Source organism: Chlamydotis macqueenii, chromosome 2, assembly GCF_036417535.1.
Source record: "Chlamydotis macqueenii isolate bChlMac1 chromosome 2, bChlMac1.mat, whole genome shotgun sequence".
Classification (NCBI taxonomy): Eukaryota; Metazoa; Chordata; class Aves; order Otidiformes; family Otididae; genus Chlamydotis; species Chlamydotis macqueenii.
In genome coordinates this window covers 25,142,348-25,163,179 of record NC_141557.1, presented here as the reverse complement: position 1 = coordinate 25,163,179, position 20,832 = coordinate 25,142,348, and the positions used below count along the sequence as shown (strand labels likewise).

The window sequence follows — 20,832 nt, the reverse complement described above, 5'->3', positions numbered from 1 at the left end:
GACATTGAATTTAGGCAGTGCAATTTAATGCAACTGGGACAGCTAGCCTCCAGTGAAAGCTTGCGAGCTAGCTCTAATATTACTGAGAACAGCACCAGTATCATGGCTGGTAATTCAGTGAAGTTATCTGATAAGATACTCATCAGTATCTGTAGCACTTTCCAAAAAATAAATAGGGTGGTGGCTGTGGTAATAGGATGATGGTATCTTGAGAAGGAAAAGGTTAATAGAAATGGACACAACTCTTTGACTATGAAGTTTGCAGCCTTTTTAATGAAATTAGATTAATACTTCTACAAAAAAATTAATCATTAGCATCTCCTAAATAAGGTAGAAATCATTAATAGCAAAATGATCTAATTAGGACTATCTGGCCAGACGTTAAGTTTGCATAGATCAGTGTAATTCCACTGATTCCACAAGCAGTACTTGCACAATCTAACTTTGAACATCCAGCTCTGTCAATCAATGGATAGAGATACATGCCTCCAAAGGGCAATGCAGAGCAACCAGAGCAGGTTGTGCTCTGAATTACAATTCAAAAGATCAAGGTAAATGTACAATACGAGAGGAATACGCTCATTATTCATTATTATAAATAATTCTTCTGAAAGAAGATCTAGATTATTTTATGTGGAAAAGTCACTAATGACATTTGTAAAACCATTTTATAAGAAAAAAAATCTGAGCAAATATAAAAAACTTCTGTGAAAGGTTTGAGATGGTTGAATGGGATCTGACATGGATTTCATTCATGTATTTCAAGGCTGATCCCTTCAGGTGACCCTTTCTCTGGGAATTTTGTTTTTCATTTGTTATTGTTTCACAGGGTGAGGACATCACCCGTATGCAGGGTAAGAAAACAGTATCAAATATGTGCATTCAGCTACAGTCCACTCTGTCTGGCTGCTTCAGACAGCTCCATCCACATAAAAGTGAGAAGGGAATATTGGACAGTTCTGAAACAGATTGCCTTTCAAATTCAACTGGAAATACAATTAAGCATAATTGCCAGTATGTGCCATAAAGGACCTGGCACGACCTAAAGGGGTATGTCATACCTTTTCCTGGGATGGCTGGGGTGAGACCTTTTCTACATTGCTTGCTGCTCACCACATGTAGGTGTGATGCCTGGAGTTTTACCACCAAGACCCAACAGGCCTTCTTGGTGCTCCACTTCTCCTTGCTTCTCTGCCTTTTGGCCCTTTACAAGGGAAGAGCAACATCTAGCCCTGCGGACCAGCCTGCAGCTGGAAATGTGAGCCATAGACGGTCATAAGTTCCTTACCCTGTAACTGACTAATGAAAACTTTCCGTCGCGTTCTTAAGATTTGCTTGTCAGTTTGTTGAGCCAAATATTCTAGGCTAATGCATTTAGCAGAAGAAAAAGGTCCCTTGGCATCATGTGGAGTGCTCTACTTATGATACTCCAGGCCAGAGCTTTCAGATTAAGACTTTTTGTTATTACAGAAAGGCCCCTTAAAAATTGCACTTCCATCTGACTGTCAACAAAAATGGCCCAGACTTGCTCCATTTCCAATTCAAAAGGATTTTCTCAAGCTGTCAATCTCATAAGCTCACCCTGAGATTGGAAACTCCTTTCTTTCTGTTCTGAGCTTTTTATTGTTCAACTATACATCATCACCAGAAAAAAAAAAGGCATTCTGCAGCCAGAGGCCAAGTACTCATGATTCTGTGATTCTATAATACATAAAGGAGAAGTCAATCCAGGTCATTCTCCCATAGCTGCATTTTCCTCCCAAGGTAAACTGCAGTAAGAACTTTTTTTGTGTGTGTGAATAGAGTAGTAGCTGTTATTTAAAGACATGTGGAGACATCGGTGTCCTATTTACATACTTTTTTGGCCTTATTCTCACTCCAGCATTGGCTGTCCTGTGCTCTGAGGTAAGACTTCCCCAGAATTTGGATAAAGATTCTCTGTCTCTTCTAAAAGTGTTTATGAAATCACTAAAACCCAAAGAAACAAGGAGCCACGTTCTTCCCTCTGTGACTCATCATAGTATCAGCAGGACATTTTCACAGATTTTTGTTTATAATAGACTAGTCAAAGCTCAGAAGAAATGCCCATGGTTTATAGGAAACAGGCAGCAGTAACACCAAAGGCATCCACAAAGCCCCCTGCACTGGACAGAGAAGGCAGCCGATCATCTCCCCACCGGCCACCTATAAGTGCAGGGTTGTACAAACTGGGGTCAGTATCTTAGTGGGAACTCCCAAATTCCAGGTTCCTAGCCTGTTGGAGAGGGACACAACGTACAAGCAAGCTGAAGGAAGATGGACAGGAATGGACCAGGTTATCACTCTTAATGTCAGGCTGGAAATAAGGATTTGAGACTTCCAGTTTGTTGAGCATGACGTGTTCCCAAGCCTTTGGCCAAGTGCAAATTTGCTCCCTGTCAAAGCAGTGGTATACCCTGAGGCTTCACAGCTAAGGCAGGAGGTGTGGATTTGTAGTGTCCACAGCTCTGCTCCCTGCTGAGATAGAGCTGCATGACGTGGGCTTGGCTGCACAGAGGCTGGGAACCTGCAGAAGATATCCCAAATCCCCATCCCCCAAAAAAAAACCTGGCTCCACACATTTTCTCTTGCCATAGGCTCCAAAAGAACAACTCCTTGCTCTGTTGTTTATTGCTCCATAATCTGGCATTTGAATTAATGTGCCTTCTCTTGCTCAACAGTGATTTACATATTTTTAACAAGCATCCCTGGTTCCCAGAGGGAATACTCCACTGGGAACTCCACTGCCCACACTGCCTGCTCACACCCTTTCCTGCACAAGCTGCAGCAGCGCAGGGGAGCCTGGCAGCAGCTCTGTCACGCCCCAGGAGAGTATGGCCCACGGGTGTGTTGCTTCTCCTTTTGGCCTGTCTTGAATGTTGTTCCCTTTTTCATCTCTCCATCGATGGGATTGCAGAGATTTCAAATATATGTGTTTTGTGGACAAGAGACAACTTAGTGTATGTAGCACATGAAGTTCAAGCTAAAAAATACCAAGACTAATCTATAACTTTAATCATTTCAGGGTTCCCTTTAGTGCCAGCATCTATTCATGCTGTTGCAAGAGCCAAATACTTCAATGACAAGTGAGTAGCCTGTCTGTTTTTGAAGGAACTTAGCATTATTTAATTGTGTAACACATTTTGAGTTAATAATGAATTTTAATGGTGTGTTTCCCCTCCAGCTGCTGGATGAGTGTTGACACGCACCTGCTTTATATTGTTCATGGACCTGTAATGGCAGCTTTATTGGTAAGAATATTATTCGCTATCAACAGTTTAATAATTATTTTAGAAATGCTGCTAACCTGTAGAGAAGCTTCTGTACTTTAGGTATTCTGGTCAAGACTCAGAAGTAGCTAGATGTTTTCTCTACTCGGTGTTAAGAGGACAAGTTCTCAATACTTTTCAAAAACAAGTCTTGAAAAAGAATCAGATTTTGAGGCAAACAGAATCATCAACTGCTTTTGACAATCAGGGCGGTTGCTGTCTGCCAGCGTAACTTGTTTGTGACAGACTGCATTTATATGACATCAATGATACATTCAGCTATGCCTTGGCTGGGGTGTGCTGAGTGCAGGTTGGTCATTCAGCACGAGTTTTACTGGTCACTGAACTGGTGTGGTCTTGAGGTAGGGAGCTAAACTAATCCAAGTAAGGCTGGGCGGTATGAGTAGGAGGACAAGATTCAAAGTGGAGCTCAGCAATGTGTATACATATGTAGCATGTTATATGCCACTGGTGCTCTTTTGGCACAGTAACACTGACCTTCCTGGAAAGTGCAGAAAGGGTTTTCTTCAGCCCAGGACCTCAGTGTGTCGCCCAAGACGCACTTTCAGCTTTTGAGCTGCCTCTTGCTTGCAAACATCTGCATGGACATACCTGCAGTAATTAGCTCAGAGATCAAACAGTAGGGCGGTGAACAGTGGGAACACCTTTGAGTAAAGAAACAACTCTCCATCCAGTAGCTTAAAAACCTGAAAATCGTTCTGCCCTTTCTTGAGAAGCAGTCTTGCACATCAGCAACATGAAGCAGCCCATTCCTCCCTGCCATATAGGGAGTCTGCTGTTCCCATAGAATCACATCTGTTATGGGTTTACTGCTTCAATCTTGATTGCTTCTGCTGTAGTAATGGCAGCTAACTTCTAGGAGAGGCCATTCAACCTTTATTTTTATCACCATGCTCCAAGTCTGTACATCTTAGCCACACAGAAAAAAAAAAAAGGAGGGATTGTTTTTTTTATGGAAAAAGAGCAATCTTTAACTTTTTCCAAAATAAGGCATTATAATTTCTGACTTTCTGCTTATGCTATTTTCCGGTCTTATTTTTCTTGTGAAGATGTTAATGTCTACAAAATGTCCTTCATGATTTGCTACAAAAATCTCAAAGTGACAGACTGACTCAGAAGAGCTGAGGATTTTTGCCTTTGTAACGTCCTTTTTCCACTTTTCAGTTACTTCCAGAAATTGTAAAAGTGAAGGTTAAGCAGAGTGAGTGAAGTCAGAGGAGGATGGCGAATAAGGTTGAGCTTTAATGTTGAATGGGACCTCAGAAGTAATTTATTATTCCCTTTTTTTTCAGTAGGGCACAAAGGTAAAACAGTCAAAAGGTCCCTCGGTGGTTAAGAAGTGAGGAAATGCTTTACTAAAGCTAACCAATTCATGCTTTATTGTTCTGAAAGATTCAACTGAAGTTTCTCATATATTCTCTGTGGCATTTTGGCTATTAAAATATCTATGTAAGTTGTGCAACTTACATACTTAATTTAAAAAATCATCTGATAAAAAGTCTGTTTAAGTTCTGAAGCATAAGTTCGTATCACTGTAACAGAGTGGAAAAGAGTGATCTGGGTACCCTCGAGGGAGAGAAGGTCTGTGATGCCCACAGTGTCCACAGGATACCCGCTGGGCTTATTATCCACCTGAGCCTGCCCTCCCTGTTCCTCCGCAGGCTCTCAGTGCATTCTGCAAGGAGCTCTCAGGGATGCCAGGGTCAAGATCAGGTTTCCATATGCTGAGTGGCCTCAGCTGGAATCAGATTTCCAGAATTGACCGAGGAGATGAGATGCTGAGCAATTAGGCATTGCTGACTGAATGGGTTGGGGCAAAATTTTCTGAAGTGTTAGGTGTTTCCACCCTGAGCCAGCACATGATAACCTTTCCCTGTGGATTTATGTACCATGGGCTCCATGCAGTCTCGTGAAGGCAAGGGGTAGCCTAGATTTTTCTCAAGAGCAGCCTCACCCCCCCTGCTCATACATAGGTATTGACCCATGCAAGCTGGAGCACATTCCTCAGGGAAATTGTGTGCCCCAGTAGGTCCCAGATGCCCAGGGACACGCTGGGGTTTGTCTCACCTGGCTACAGATGGCTTCAGTGCAGATTGATGCAAGATACCTAGGTGACCTTCAGACTCCAAAGACAGACATGGTTACTTCCAGGGCACAATTCATCCTTCCCTTTTAAACTTTAGATGTGAAAATTAGATTAATCATTCCCCGTAAATCCTAAATTTGCTGACATCAGTGTCAAAAGATACAGTGCTTCCTAGAACTGATCCCTGCCTGCCTGAAACATCCATGCAGGCTTCCTAAGGGAAGTGTGTAGAGCAGCTTAATGTCTCTTTTCTGAAGACATTCAAGGTACTTCCCAAGGAGCTGCCCATTATGAGCTACAATAAAGCTAGAAAGTTACATTTTATTGCCATTTACCTGCTCTATATTTTTATTTTGACTATGTTTGATTTGAATGCTTCCACTTATAATGGCTTTGCTTTTGCAGGTCAATTTTTTCTTTTTGCTTAACATTGTCCGCGTTTTGGTGACAAAGCTAAGAGATACTCACCGTGCGGAGTCCAACATGTATATGAAGGCTGTCAGAGCCACTTTAATCCTGGTGCCCTTACTAGGAATTCAGTTTGTTATTATTCCCTGGAGACCAGAAAACCGACTTGCTGGAGAAATATATGATTACATCATGCATATATTGATGCATTACCAGGTATGTAACATGTAAGTGACAACTGCAGCTTAGGTGGGGTGCTTGCTGTTAAGTTAATTTAGCCAAAGAGGATATTGCCAGTGGTTTTGCCTGGAAACTGAGCGTGACTGTGGTTTTGCAGTTCTTTTCCGACCACTTTCACATTATTGGATTATCTGCCTCTGCACGAGTAGCACCACTGCATAAAGAACAGCTGCAAGATAGGGGAAGCAATGAAGATGGCACTGCTTCTAAACAAAGGAGAGAAAACTGAGATCACAGAGAGCTTTTATGTTCCAACATGATTTCTGTTGAAGTGCTCAAATTGACTGAAATTGGTGCTGTGAGGTTAATATTAAAATTAGCTGTGTCTGCAAACTGTTGTACAGAGGGAATGCCAACACACAGAAGAAAAGATTGTGGCAATGAAGCTTAATTTAAGAATTAAATTCAATTATTATGCAGTTTAAAGTAAAAAATAAGACTGACATTTTGATTTTGTAAATGCTTTGAAAATACAGCATCATTTCTTAAGTCTGGTTTGTTTTCTTAATTAGAAGCAAAACAAACCAAACCTAAATGACTTTAAATGTTTGGTTATCTGTTTTACTGACTGTAATATATCCAGTCCTATACTGACCAGGAAAAGCAGATTTCTAATGTATTTGTGCATAGTGATCAACATGGGTGAGTACAGTGACACACTTGTTGTTTCCTTTCATACAGAAGCTAAGCGCAGAAATTACTTTAATGTTGTAGTAAGAAAACAGCTTAAAAAAAAATCAGTGATGCTGTTTCCTTAAATGAACTGATAAATCATGCTACCAAAATCTACGCATCCTGTCATCTTAGATTGTATTTTCTGCTTATCGCCCTTACCCATTCAAGATTGTTGGTGTGCACACTACTGTATGCATAAAATAACTGGAGTGCTAGGTCTATTTTTGCAGTGTATGCCATCTTATATTACAGTTCTGCTTAAAAGAAATGAGAGTCTGTTTCTTTTATTGTTATCTGTGTTGTCACTTCTTTGGTCTAAATGGCTATAAAGGAATATCTCCAAATAAGTTTTCTGATGACAAGTTGCTTACAGTTTTAGCAAGTTAGGCTAAGATGGAGTGTTACAATAATCATATTATTCTTAAAATATCTTTCAAATCCTGTGAGGTTGTTGGAGAATTACAAAAAGAATGTTGGATAGGGCTTGGAGCGGCCTGGTCTAGTGGAAGGTGTCCCTGCCCATGGCAAGGGGCTTGGAACAAGAGGATCTTTAAGGTCCCTTCCAACCCAAACCATTCTATGATTCTATGAATTAACAGTTCTGATTATGATTATTATGCAATAGAAAGGTTAAAATGCAACCAGAAACAAAACCAAAGTATCATGAAATTATTGTACTGATGGATGGGATTAGGTGAGGAAGGGATCCAAGGAGGCAAAGTTTCATCTCCACTGGGTTCCTTCTGCCCTCGTCCCAGTCATCGGCAATGAGTGTCTCTCCATGACTTGTTGACCCCGACTGTCCCCTACCAATACATTTTGTTCTGTTTCAGCAGCAGGGGTGGTGCTGGGGACACCAGCATGGGCATATGGTAGAGCCTGACCTGTACCCAGTGTGCCACCACCGCTGTGCCCAGAGAGGCCAGAGCGCTGTCCCCCAGCCAGGGCAGCAATGCAGACCTCACAGAAGAGCTCTTGACATCTTAGCAATATAATCTCACGGTGCTTCCCGCGAACACGTAAAATTTCACCTTTCAGGAGGGCTGTGCAATTGTCCTGCTAACTGCAGCCAACTGTGATGCTCCCTTTTCTACTTAGAGTGGATTTTTAATTGTATTCTAAAATAAACTTTCTTAAGTCTTTCCCAAACATTTATTGTATGCGTATTTAAGATAGCCAGCTATCTAATCACTCCTCTGCTGCTCATTTTCTTCTAGGCCTGATTATATAATTAGTGTATAGCCTGATTATGTAATTAGTGTATTAGCTTGTGTAATGGCTATATTTCCCTGGTAGCTATTGCCCTCTCATAAACCGCAGCGCTATTGCCCTCTCATAAACTCCATAAGCTAGCAGGAGTTTATTAGTTTTTGCATGCTGTGGCATGTCAATCATACAGAAGCGGGCATCTTGGGTGCAATTATGATTTTTTTTTTGGTGGAAAATATAATACATTCTCCATTTCTGCACTAGTTAAGCAATACCTTTTTTGTGCTTTTTCTAGAACAGAAAGAGAAATAGTTTTTCAACAGGGCATCCCTGCTTTATGTGAGCACAATGGTTTGATATATTAGCTACATTGTCCAGGTACACAGAAATGGTGTAAACAAGCACTGCAGTCTATTGAAGATAATGAATGAGAAAGAATTTGTTCCCACAAGAAACTGTGTAATGGTATTTCTTTCAGAAAGTGGTTTTCCCAATTGAAAAACAACATGTGGTGATGTCCTCTACTGAAGTCACTTTTGAATTACAGAAGTCAGTCTGGTTTTGAATTGTCCTGCTCCTTTTGAAATAAGTGCTCACCATTTTAAGTAGAAGTGTTTTTTCGAATATGGTTATATAAGTAAGTCACAAACTCTGTACATCTACCTTCCCTGTATCAAATTGTGTCTGCTTCACCACACAGACCCGATTCCTCATAACACATCTGTAGAATATATGTATAAGCAATAAAAAAATTGAAGACTGGCTTTTGTGCTGCAAATATGAATGCATGTACTTCTCCAGCCCAGCCAGCCTCCAATGGATCCTGTAGAAGTAGAGATTAGTATCTTCCCTTACCATCACCAGTATCAGCTCTTCAGTCTCCAGACTGTGCTGAAATTAAGACCGCACCACACAAAAGAAAGAGATTTCAAGCCTTAAGTGGAATAACTTATGCACAGAGTGGGATGCTGTAAGTGCATTGCTGAACGCTCAGCTTATTAAATAGAGCTCCTAAAGTAGGCACCACAAAGCAAACGTTTGCACTCCAGAAGAGCCAGTGAGATGCAGATTTTCCTTAGAGGACTTGACTTTCAAAAGCCTGTTAGATGATGCTGAAAGCACGTGAAAGGTGCAGGCTGCCTCGGGGTGTAAAGCATTATGGTACAGGATACCCACCTCTGTCATGAAAACACATCTGTCCCTTAAAAGCCTGAAAACTCCCATTGTGCTGCCCCACAAAGATGAAATGGTGAGCCTGGGCCAAGAGGGTGCCCCCTGCAAAGGACTGAAGCAGCAGCAGCCCTGTTTGCTGCCTGTAACTGCACTCACGTCTCCGTACTGAGAGAGGGTAGGAGAGATGTTGCTCGTGCTCACACCCCGGCAAGGCCTTCTGCACCTCTGCTGACCCTGGGGCTGCCACTGCTGCTTCCCCCACCCTGGGAATCACTGAGCATCTTGAGAGGTCCCAGGATGCAGAGATCGGGGTGCTGAGCTCCTGTCAGAGGGTCTGCTACCAGCGAGCACATCCCGTTATCCCAGCTTCTGATCTTGGATGTTGGTCCGTAGCAGAGGCCTCACAAGAAAAAAGGAAGAGTAGAAAAATGCATTAACCTCATAATACAACAATGAGTCTCACATATAGACCCCCCCCACCAGATGCTCTCAAACAAGCCCAGAGATAAACACACTTCATCTTCACACTGTTCCAGAAGCAAAGAATTTCAGAAGAAGTCATTAAAGGCCTTAATCTCAAAATAAATGTATTCTTCATCTCTGCCTCCAATACTACAGCAAACGTTATCCTGCTGGCAGCAGACAATACATCACAGGGAAGTTTAACAACTCCATGAGTGGCAGAGAGATATAATTGACCTAGAGATCTCATCCTCAAAAAGAATTGCACCCTGAGCAAAAACCAGCAGCAGTTAGAGAGAATATGGAAGATATATGTCAAAGAGAGATGAGAAATAACCTGTGGCCTTACATGAAATAATTAACCTACATCCAGTCTGTTGCATGTTTTAATAGATCCACTGTAGAATTATCATCATCCCAAGCCCTCCTGGCTCCAAAGAGACAAATCTGTATGTCTGCTACTGATATTTCTGTAGCTTTAGGGCTGAAGATAACAATAGTACTCTGAACTATGGGCAAAACTTTATGTATAAAATGGAAGAAATATAAATAAATAGGAATAGAAACAGAAATAGAAATATAGATAGCAGAGCGCAGAGGGCCATTGCTGGTGGAAGAAGAGCAATGAGACTTCTATGGGACAAATTAGAGAAAATACTTTCTTCAGCCAGAAGATGTACAACATGCATGGTCTCAAAATAAGGAGCCAGATCTGCTCTCAGCTCACACAAGACCAGAAGAGCAACTGAAAGGGACAGGAGGCATCAGCACAGCTTCCTTTTAGCTTTTCTCTCGGAAGCTGTCTGGAGAAAACACTAGTTAAGAGAACTACACTCTCCAGCAGAAGAAGAGTAGAGCAATTGCAGGGTGCAACAGAGGAATTCAAATACTATACAGGAACTGAAATGAAAAGTGTCTGCACTTCAGTCGTTCAAGTTCAGTTTCTGCCTTTAGGTGAACTGCAGTTCCTGGATTCCCCCTAAACACTCTCGCTGAAGAACAGACTTGGAAAAATTTCTCTGCTTCTTTCTCTCCTCCTGCTGTCTTTTGTATCTGCCCTGCCTCATGTGGATTGTCCATCAAGCATCCCTGCTCCCAGAGGAGATCACCATCCATCTCATTTGCCATCATGGCTGACTGCTGTTAATAAAAACACACTTTAGCAAAATAGGAAGACCCCTGCTGCAACTACGTACTATGCAGTTCAACAACAGATGTTTTGCAAGACTGTGCAAATTAATGTAGTGCACACAGTGCAGGAGAAAATCAGTACAGGCCACTGGAAAGTGATGTATTTGCTCCCCTTGCATAAATTTTCAATTTAGGAATCTGTCGTCTGACAAAGTCATGCTTTAGAGAAGTAAGGTTTTAGTTGACTTTGTGGTGTTTCTCAAACCACAGCTTATGGTCAAACTATTGTGCATTGCCTATTGTACACTGGGATTTGAGTTTTGAGATTATTAACTGTTTTTCCAAAACATGAAAAGAAACTTTTTCTCACTGTGTCTACCTTTCCTCCTCCTTGTACCTTCTTTTCTGTGTTCACATTTGAAGTCAATACCAAATTACAAATTCTACATTAGAGAAAATTTATTGGAGTAAAATAATTGGCGAAATTCAAGTGGTCGGCACCTCTTCAAACCAGCCTGTGTATCTCTAATATATAAGCATTTTGTTAAAACAGTTATTGCTTACCCTACATTTGTGGTCCAAATCAGTTAGATGAGGGTTTATTAAAAAAGATACAGCTGTAAAGCTCTTCAGAGCAGTCCTTGGAAACACAAGCTATTGTATTGCAGTTTTCCCCTCAATTTCACAAACTGCCATCTGTTTAGTTTATTATAACCGCTTTAAGTAATTTAAAATGAAGGCATTTGGCTCACAGTGATGCTATGTAATGCTATTTTAATAAGAGCGAGTGCGGTTAGGACATAGACTAGTGTAACTACATGATTCCGAATGGCAGGCTCTGTACGAGAATTTTCTTTCTTATTAATTTCACACTTTCTCACCTCATGTTCCTGCCTCGGCCCTTCTTAATCTTGTAGCAGTAGTGAAATATTATCTAAACAACTCTGGCAAGAATTAGATTAATTATAAGCCATTTAGGACCAAGTTATGATCTTTTTTTCCTGCCCCTCTACCTTCTAATTCACCTGTTGTGATTTGGTTTTTTTTACTGAACACTTATACCTGTTTTCACATCTTCTCTATCCATCATGATGCCCTACATACAAATTCACTTATCTTGACACAATTTAAAGCCTTCCTGGGGCAGCTGGATTCTCCTTGGCTGACACTTTTATCTGACAAATGAGTGGCAGCATGTAGGACACAATTCCTCTGCCATCTCTTCAGCAAAGTCAGGCGCAGTGCGGTACTCCACTGTAAGCAAAATACCTATCTACCATACATACCATTTAATTTTTCCTTTTCTAGGCCTCTTGTAGAAAAATAACTTTGTAGCCAAAATAAATAATCTATAAATGAGAGTAATATAGAAGAAGATGGTAAAACATGTTGAAAAGACAAAAATCAGTGTAATAACTGTGAAAGAGGTGGAGGTTAGGTGAAGTGTCTGTGATGCAGAGGAAGTGAATTAATGTTTTTATCTTGTATCGATCAAGTCCAAATTCCAGGCAACATTAAAAAAAAAATATATCCTGATCTCTAAACTCTTTATTTTCCTTTCTCTTAGGGCTTACTTGTGGCAACTATATTCTGCTTCTTCAATGGCGAGGTAAGCATGTGAAATACAGCAAATGAACAGAATTTGAAAAATAGTCACTGTGTTGTTCATTAATGCAGAAATGAAGCATGTCGCGCTACAGACTTTGAAACCACAGAAAGTCACTATACAAGCAGCAATGTGCATTTTTAAAAGCTCTGTGCAGAGTGTGACTTGAATATCTTGAGCAGATGAATTGAGAGTGTTACCGTTACAAAGCAGATGGCACCAAATGAGGTGCAGGCGTGAGACTCTCCCCCTACCATCTGCAATTTGGAGGCAGAGATCTAAGTAAAGGATAAAAATGCTCTACTACCCTTCCTGTCCCAGAATAACAGGAAAGACCACAATGCGCCATAGGAAGCAGTGGAGATCTTTGGGAGTCTGTCCCGGCTGCATTCAGCCCCTGAGACGTGGCAGATGCCGTCCCCGGTAGCACAGTCAGAGCAGAGGAGTCAGGAGGAGTGTGATAACTTTCACTCTCTTGAGGATTAGCACTGGCCTTTTTAAGGACAGTGTTTCTCATGTAGTAATTGAGAAATAAAAACCCTTGAGGCAAAGGTGTCTCTCATTCTCCTACAGTTGAATCAATATTTTACATACCTACAGCTGGTTTTAAGTCCACTTCACTGCATTTTTGGGTTAAAAAAAAAAATCTAGTTTAAATACATCGGGAACCATTTAAATTCCTACAGTAAGCCATTTTCCAAAGATGGTTAGCAGAAAAAGGCTTTTTCAATATATCAGGAGCATTCAACTGTAGCTGCCTATCTTAGAAAACCTAGAAAGTAATTTAAAAAGTTAATTTTGAATCCATTGCAGATGAATTAGGTATGGAGCAAACTTTGTGATGCTAACACTCAGTATGTCAGCCTAAAGAGATATTCGTCCTGCTGTTTATCCCTGTATATAAATAGAAAGTAGCAAATTCCCAGTAATGATTTGACCACACTGATGGTGGTTGATAGCAACCACGTTGATAGCGACTTGAAGCAAGTTATCCATTGATAAGGTGCTACTGGCTGGTTTGCTAACTTTCGGGATGGCAGAGTATTATATTCTGCCACCGCCTGTTAACATCACTATATATTTTCTTCTGGCTGGCTTGCTGCATAAACGTACAGAGAAATGCAAGAATAGAAAAGATTAGAGGCCTCCCACTCTAATTCTGCAGCATGGCTTCTCAAGAGAATACGAGAGAATGGGAAAACATCGGCAGTTAGTGACACTAGAACCTAACACGAACTGATAGCTGTAAAGATCATGCTACAGAAGTTCATGGTTTCACAGGTCCAATTAAAAAAGCTGGAGAGATGTACAGCTATTTTTTTCCTATCACATTGCTGTCCCCAGGATCTGCAGGCTACTACCACCTTTCTCCTTCACCCCTACTGTCATCACTTTCTGGTACAGTCCAGTCTCCATGCCGTGGAAACAGAAACACTTCTGATTCTCCCTGGTAGGAAGGACCTGGCATGGAGAAAGTAGAGACCAGCCAGGCAATTTTTGAACTGTCTTTTCCCCATAGAAATGACTGCATAGCTATGTACAGGCAGTGCTCCAGTGTGTCCTTGCTTGCCTCCAAACAATGTGTTACCCCAAAATCCTGGTTTTGAACATTGCCTTCCTTCTTCATTCTCCCCAGGGTCACCTTCCATTTTTTTTTCAGATTAGATTTTGCAAAACAAATTTGCTTTATGTTTTACAGCTTTAGAGTAAAAAGTCAATTACTCTGTAATTCTCCAACTCTAATGAGAACATATGGATTTGTGCCTAGAAAGGCTGCAGCAATGCTAAAAATGAGGAAAGGCAGCAATAAAATGCACTGAAAACGTAAAGTATCTTAAAGGCTGTTTATTTCTTAGGTATCTTTCATCAGATAGCTCCAATTCCAAAGTACTTTGGCAATGCCAGCCTGTCAGAGAAGCATATCCACCTTTACGACTCCAGGAATACAATTTTCAAGTTACTCAATGATGAATAGATCTCGAGCATCTGCTTGCCAACATCATGGCAGATCATATGTATCATTTAATTCAAAATTAGATTGCAGGGTATGAACAAGTTTACCTGTCATACGAACCAACCTAGAGTGCACTAGGCAGAAAACTAAAAGCCACATTCCAGGAATGAAAATGAGTCTAAAATAAATATTAAGCTCTCTTTTGTTCATTCAGTATTGTATTACATTAATTTAGAATTCAGAATAAATATATTTGGATGAAGAAAATGCACCGTAGCCATACATGACATTCAGACGTCCAACCTCAGAGTCATGCTGCGCTTTGTGGACTTAGGCACTGACTGAGCTACTGTTTGGAATCTGCAATAGCAGCCAGTTGTTCCTTACATGGACTGAAGGTGCATGATCCGGATACAAATCCTGAATAACAGCCTTAGTCACCAAACCCCTAGTCACCTCTGACAGCCTTTTTGATACATCTGGCAGTCCACAGCAAAACCACCTCTTCCTTCCGAAATGCTCTCATCTGGGTATTCACTTGTGATGCTTGAATTGTTAGTGAGCTGTCACTAAGGGGACACATCTGCAAAGGATGATGCTCAAAATGAGATTAAAATTAAACTGGTATTGAAATGTGGCTTCCAGTTTTGTACTCCCGTAAGTAATCACATGGATGGCTTAACTACCTCCGGGTAGCTGCAGCCAGCATGACTCCTTAATGGAGTGGCTGATCAGAAACATTCATCAGTGTCAGACTATAAGAATAAACAGCCATGGGAATTCAGGTTTCCCAGACATATTGAGTGTGATTTCAGTTGCTGCTTGGGTACTTTTCACCCTTACACCCATTTTTCAAATTGTTGTATCTGCTGCAGACTTGCAGACTGTCTAACATGTTCAGTGGCAGCCATGCTGAGAAACTCTCTCATTATTTTTTTATAGGAAGTTGTATTTACGAGACAATAAGGGAAGATTTTTTTTTAGAATTTACCATTAAGGTGGGCAGAAAGCCAAAGATGACACCTCTCTAATACAGACTCAGGACAGCTTGGTGCTACTTGCATCAGTACATTACCAATCAAGTCTATTATCAAGCAAGTTTATGCACTGGAGTAGCTGTGCTGGGCTCTGCCAGAAGAGAGGATGGAAGGATTATGACCCCTTTACTCCAAGTCCTGTTTATTCCTGCAGTTACACAAGGTGTAGATATATAATGCACCAAACCTATAGAGGAGTCAGAACAGACTAATGTCAAGACGGCATTAGGTCCTTCCAAAGGGAGCAGTGGTCTGAGTTTTGCTGCACAAGAGAACTAAGCTGCGATAATTGCCTCCAGTCTTGCTGTGTGCAGTATGACACAGACGAAAGCCAGTCTGGTCTTCAGTCAAGGTAGGAGATTGTTTCCAAGCTGCCGTATACATCTGCTGCCATAGAGCTCAAAATTATTTCTCATAAGAAAATTCAGTGTGGGGCAATGTCATGATTTAGCCCCACTCAGCAGCTAAAATACTACACACTCAGTCACAAATTGGTAAAGAAAAGAATGCAAAACCCATGGGTTGAGATAAAAACAGCTTTAGAGAACAGAGGAAAAGAAAACACTGAAGCATGTAATTCACAGTACAAGAGCTCAGAGTCAATAGTGATGCTCAGCTTCCTCCCAGGTAGCAGGACCCTTCCCTCAGCACAGTCTTCCCTTTATATACTGAGCATGATGTCACATGGGATGGAATGGCCCTTTGGCCAATTTCAGTAAACTATCCCAGCTGTTGGCTAATGAGTGAACTATCCCAGCTGTGTCCCCCAGCCATAGGGGCCACCAGCTCCAGTTCATCTCCCAGCTCAGCTGAAAATTAACTCTATCCTAGCCAGAACCACGACAGGCAAGGGGGTTCATTTTAGTACCACAGGAGCCTAAATATTCTGGGATTTGCTTTTTCCTACTGGAATATTTAACTTCAAGGCTGAAATACATGAAGTTTAGCCAGGACAAACAATGCTAAACTCAGTACCACCTGACAGTGTTTTATATTGCATTCATCATCTACCGCCTCGCAAACCTCACTTTAATACCATGAGCTGATCTAAAGAAAGAAATGTAAAAATAGTAATAAGAAGCTGTACCAATGCCTGCATTCATGTGGAAGAACACATAAACAATGGATTTGTTTTAAACTTTTTAAGTGACAGATCTTCTTTTGCATTTTCATATAAAATCTGTGTCTAGCAGCACTCTAGTTTCTCTGTCCAACAACAACAGTGTTGTACAGATGATACAAGGTCTCTGCAATAGCCTGCTCACCAGACCATATTTCCAGGCCTGAGATTGCTTCTAGACTTCAAGGCTAGCCAACAAAATGGAAAGTCTGTTTGAACAAAAAAAAAAACAGCCATATATCTTGCATGCCAAAGAGGCATGACTGGCTAATAGAGAACAGAAAAACCTTTTAAGTCCTGAAGAGCCAAGTAAATAAACTCAGGCTCTTCGTTTCTTTTGACTTTGCTTTCTTCCATCTGCTATCACAGCAGAAAGCATGGCAGGCCGTGTCCCGCCCCTCCTGGTCCCCAGGAGCCTCCTTGGTCATTAATATGTTATGGCTGTGCATGTGATTTTCAGTAATGCTGCTCACACATTTGAAATCCATGCGTGAACAGTTTTAGTTGGCACTGGATTATGGTCATCTGAGATCTTTGGAATCATGGCAGAAATCTAGATTAACACGTTGTTTTACTCAAGTGCAGCAGCTTGTACTGTCCACTATCCATTTGTGGCCGGATTCTTGTCCAGGCCAGCAGTTCAGCAGAGAATGAAAACACAAGTGCTTTGACGTCGTGCGCTCATGAAGCTTTTTAAACCTGACTAATGCCACTTCTAATCATGGGCTGAACTGAAAGGCATGTGCACGTTCTCTCCCCAAACAGATATATATTTTTAGCATTACTCCTTTTTGAGAAGAAAGCTATAAGCTCCTTACATTAGGCTTTGTATGACTCAGGGACATTGTTCTCCCCTCTTCAGTTAACTATGTTATCATCTCCAGACCCATGATTGCCCTGGTGGCCCATCAGACTCCAGTTCAACTGAGAGCAGTCTGAGAGCTCAGCACCTCCACAAGCAGCTCTTCTCTCCGTACAAGAGCAATCAAAGGCTTGGAGTCTATGGAGGGGGCAGGGGAAGTGGGGGCTGGGAGAGGAACAGGAAGGCTGTAAGAGCATGTTCTTGCCACCTTCGCTAAAGATACTGAGATTAATCTAAACAGATGACCTGTTCTGAAATGCAAACACACTCAGTACTTAGGGGCAGAGGCGATGGCCAGAGGTGTGCAGTGGCTACAGGCACTAATGACCACAGTGGTGGTGTTGGAGAGATGGCTGTGAGTGGGCAGAGCTGCTCTGCACACCCAAGATTCCTGCGTTATCCTCACTGTGTCCAGCCATAGGTTACAGGAACTGCAGCCCCAGGGGTACATTGGGGAAAGTCACTGACTTAATCCTTCTGAAGATTTCTTCCTCCAGTCCTTCCCCATAGCTTCTAGGGTGACTAAGCTACAATATTCTCAAGCATCTCAATATTGGCATAGTAAACTTTGCTCACACCCCAGTAATTAAAGTTCCATTGGAACCATATGCCTCTTCTATGCTTGATATCTAATTAACCTGCACTCAGCCATTTGTTTTATTTTATTTATGTGTTAGAAGAATGTGAATAGGAATGCATTTCTCCAGATGAAAAGAACTCTTAGCTACTTTTTCTTAAGCTAAACAATAGCAAAAAAAAAAAAGAACTAGCATTGGAAACTGGGCATGGGTGTAGTTTTCAGTTAGTTTTACAGGACTAGTCCAAAAAACGTTTGTTTACTCAAGAAAGTAGTCATAGCAAAGTCAGTGCAACTAGTTGCATGAGTAAGGATTTATAGCATCAATCCTCATACCTTGGCTTGTATCTTGGATTAAAAATAAAAAGCCAAGGCAATTGAAATATCCATTCTTGGCATGCTGCATAGTTGTGCTGTACACTCCGTAAGCATCTCAGATTCATAGCAATTCCTTATGAAGCCTTGTCCTTACGTGACATGAAATCACTTTCTTGTAGACAGCTGTGGGTGGTGACTAGATAACATTTTGCTATATATATATTAATAGAGTGATTAGAATTATGGAGGCTTGGGAAAGATTAAGGTCATTCAGATTCATCTATATGAATCAAAGATACTGTTCTGCACAGAGCCTAGAGAGTGACTTCAGGCTACTCTGTGAGCAAAACCGACGTACAATGTCCATCTCGGCAGGAGCGCGGAAACTCCAGGACACTCCTGTCATCGCGGTGCCTCACCTGTGCCTGCCTTCTTCTGGAGGGGTGGTCATTTACAGCAGATTATTACAGCAAACTACTCCTGTTCTCACATTTTGCTGGCTAGAATAGCTGAGCTGAAGGAACAGAGCCAGGGTTTGCCCACTCCCTGCTTTGAGAAGGAGCTAGCAAGTGCCCCACGCCTAAATGTTTGGCTGGAGAAAGGCTTCTTATTCCCTGGCAGGACTCAATAGCTTAAGTCATATGCTGGCGCCATATGTAACATAAGTCTTAATGTAAATGTTGAATAAAATATTTTATTCCTAGAAGATGAGTATACAAAGGTTGAAATTCTCTGCTATGCAGAGGGCTATCACCATGCTATTTTTTGCCAGCAGAGAACCTTTTCTTAAATTACCAGAGCAAAATCTCTATTTAGCTGTACTAATCCTCCAACTTTTTCTAACTGCAAAATTAGCCCTGGCAAGCTCTTGAAGTGTACTTACACTTTGCCATTCATAGCCTATTTTACTCAAGTTTATGTTTCTTCAGGGATCACAATGCATTAGCCATTTCAGGGGCAAGGATCCAGCTGTACCATCAGATGGGTTTAATCCCTATTCCTCCTTCTTCTTCCCTCTTCTACCACAGCATCCTACTGTGTTCCTGTGCAGCAATTTATTCCACATTTACCTCTTATGAGAACAGCTAACCTGTACCTGCTTTTCATAAGCAATAACAACTGCAGGAACTCTAATTGCTGCCATAGCGTAGGCAGGGAGGGAGTTAAGGCCGAGAGCTGAGCAACTGCTTCTGCTTCTGGAAATGGGAGCAGAGGGTAGAAGAGAGGCAGACTGAACCCGATGGAATTAGATCTGGATCTCCTCTCCTCTCCTCTCCTCTCCTCTCCTCTCCTCTCCTCTCCTCTCCTCTCCTCTCCTCTCCTCTCCTCTCCTCTCCTCTCCTCTCCTCTCCATTTTAAAATGTCTACAATTATAGGGGTTTTGATTATGTCTCACCCTAATTATGTGTTTCTTTGACAGATACAAGGAGCTTTGAAGAGGCAATGGACACAGTACAAAACCCAATGGGGCCAAAGGCGCCGAGAACACTGTTCCACGCGGTCTACCTCCTACACTGCAACGTCAATCACAGAGGTCCCCGTTTACCTGTACCATCATGATTCCAACAATGAACAATTAAATGGAAGATACGTAGAGGACTCTGAACTTGTTGCATTAAAATCTGGGGAGACATCTGCCTAGCTCAGCACCAGCCATGGCGAAAGCATCATTTCACATTGTGCTTGTGAACAAACTGGAGAGAAGGGTGAGAGCGTGGAAATCCAAGCCACTGCAGGAGAGAGCAATACCAGGTGAAAGGACGCATCCTATTCAAACCACATCAGCCTCTGACAGCAATGGCGTAGAGGAAGTGGGATGCAGAGTTGTGAACAGCATTTCTTGCTGTGCGTTGCAGCAGGGAGCGAACATGGACCTGCCCAACAGGCTGTGTCATCTCCCCATCTCCTCATACCGGCTGTATGAAGGGACCATCTGACAGTGCTAACAGTGCCAGGTAGCCCATAGCAAATAGGAAAGAAAGAACCAGTACGTTGCAATTGGAAACTTTCAGCACTTTTTGCTTTCAATACTTTTCTTTAATACTAGATTTTGAACTATCAGCTTTCACAAGATGTAACTGGCTTAGAGTCCTTTACTTTTCCCCTTTTAGTGAGCTTGATGACTTCTTAAAAGATTTTGCACATTGCAAGACAAATCAAACAGATGAACTGAAAAAGAATTACTCCAAAGTATTCAAATCTTTTTGATTTCCAAAGGATGCCCCAAAACATTACCATCCCATCAGCAGGTACATAAAACCAGTGAAGGTGAAATAGCCACTGCATACCAAGATCTCACCCTCAGAGAAACAGATCAGTTCTTTAGGCTGCTAAAGGCATCTTAAAATAGTTTTTGTTTAACAATACTGATAGTTCAAGAATATTTATTTATAGGAAAAATTGTCGCCCTATTACTCTGCCCAGAAACCCATCATTAAGGCACAATTCTTTCATTTTGAATAAACTGTGAAATTTGTTTGGCCATTATGATTTTCTTTAATAGCCATTCTGAGATGAATGTTAGATGAGTGCTTGTCTCTGTTATAAAATTATGATCACAACAGTAAAGGATCGCAGGTAAGAAATGAGAAACTAGAGTCTTTGCACAGAAAGCATCTATTTTTAGAATTTGGTTGCTGTTCTGAGTCCGTAATTGTTGAAGGTGA

At 41.5% G+C, this 20,832-nt stretch overlaps 1 protein-coding gene across 3 annotated transcripts in view; it reads left to right on the top strand.

Moving 5' to 3' along the window:
* Window positions 1–20,559, top strand: part of CALCR (calcitonin receptor) — a 156,231-nt gene extending 135,672 nt beyond the window's left edge. For 2 of the 3 annotated variants that reach the window (XM_086741572.1, XM_086741571.1), the window contains exons 9-13: window positions 3,044–3,104; window positions 3,203–3,269; window positions 5,800–6,018; window positions 12,260–12,301; window positions 19,587–20,559. In XM_086741572.1, the coding sequence (XP_086597698.1) occupies window positions 3,044–3,104; window positions 3,203–3,269; window positions 5,800–6,018; window positions 12,260–12,301; window positions 19,587–19,808 (611 nt within the window). In that variant the 3' untranslated portion in view covers window positions 19,809–20,559. Of the gene's footprint in view, window positions 1–3,043; window positions 3,105–3,202; window positions 3,270–5,799; window positions 6,030–12,259; window positions 12,302–19,586 lie in introns of all 3 variants that reach the window. The other variant, XM_086741573.1, reaches the window with a different exon arrangement.
* The last annotated feature ends 273 nt before the right edge of the window (window positions 20,560–20,832 follow it).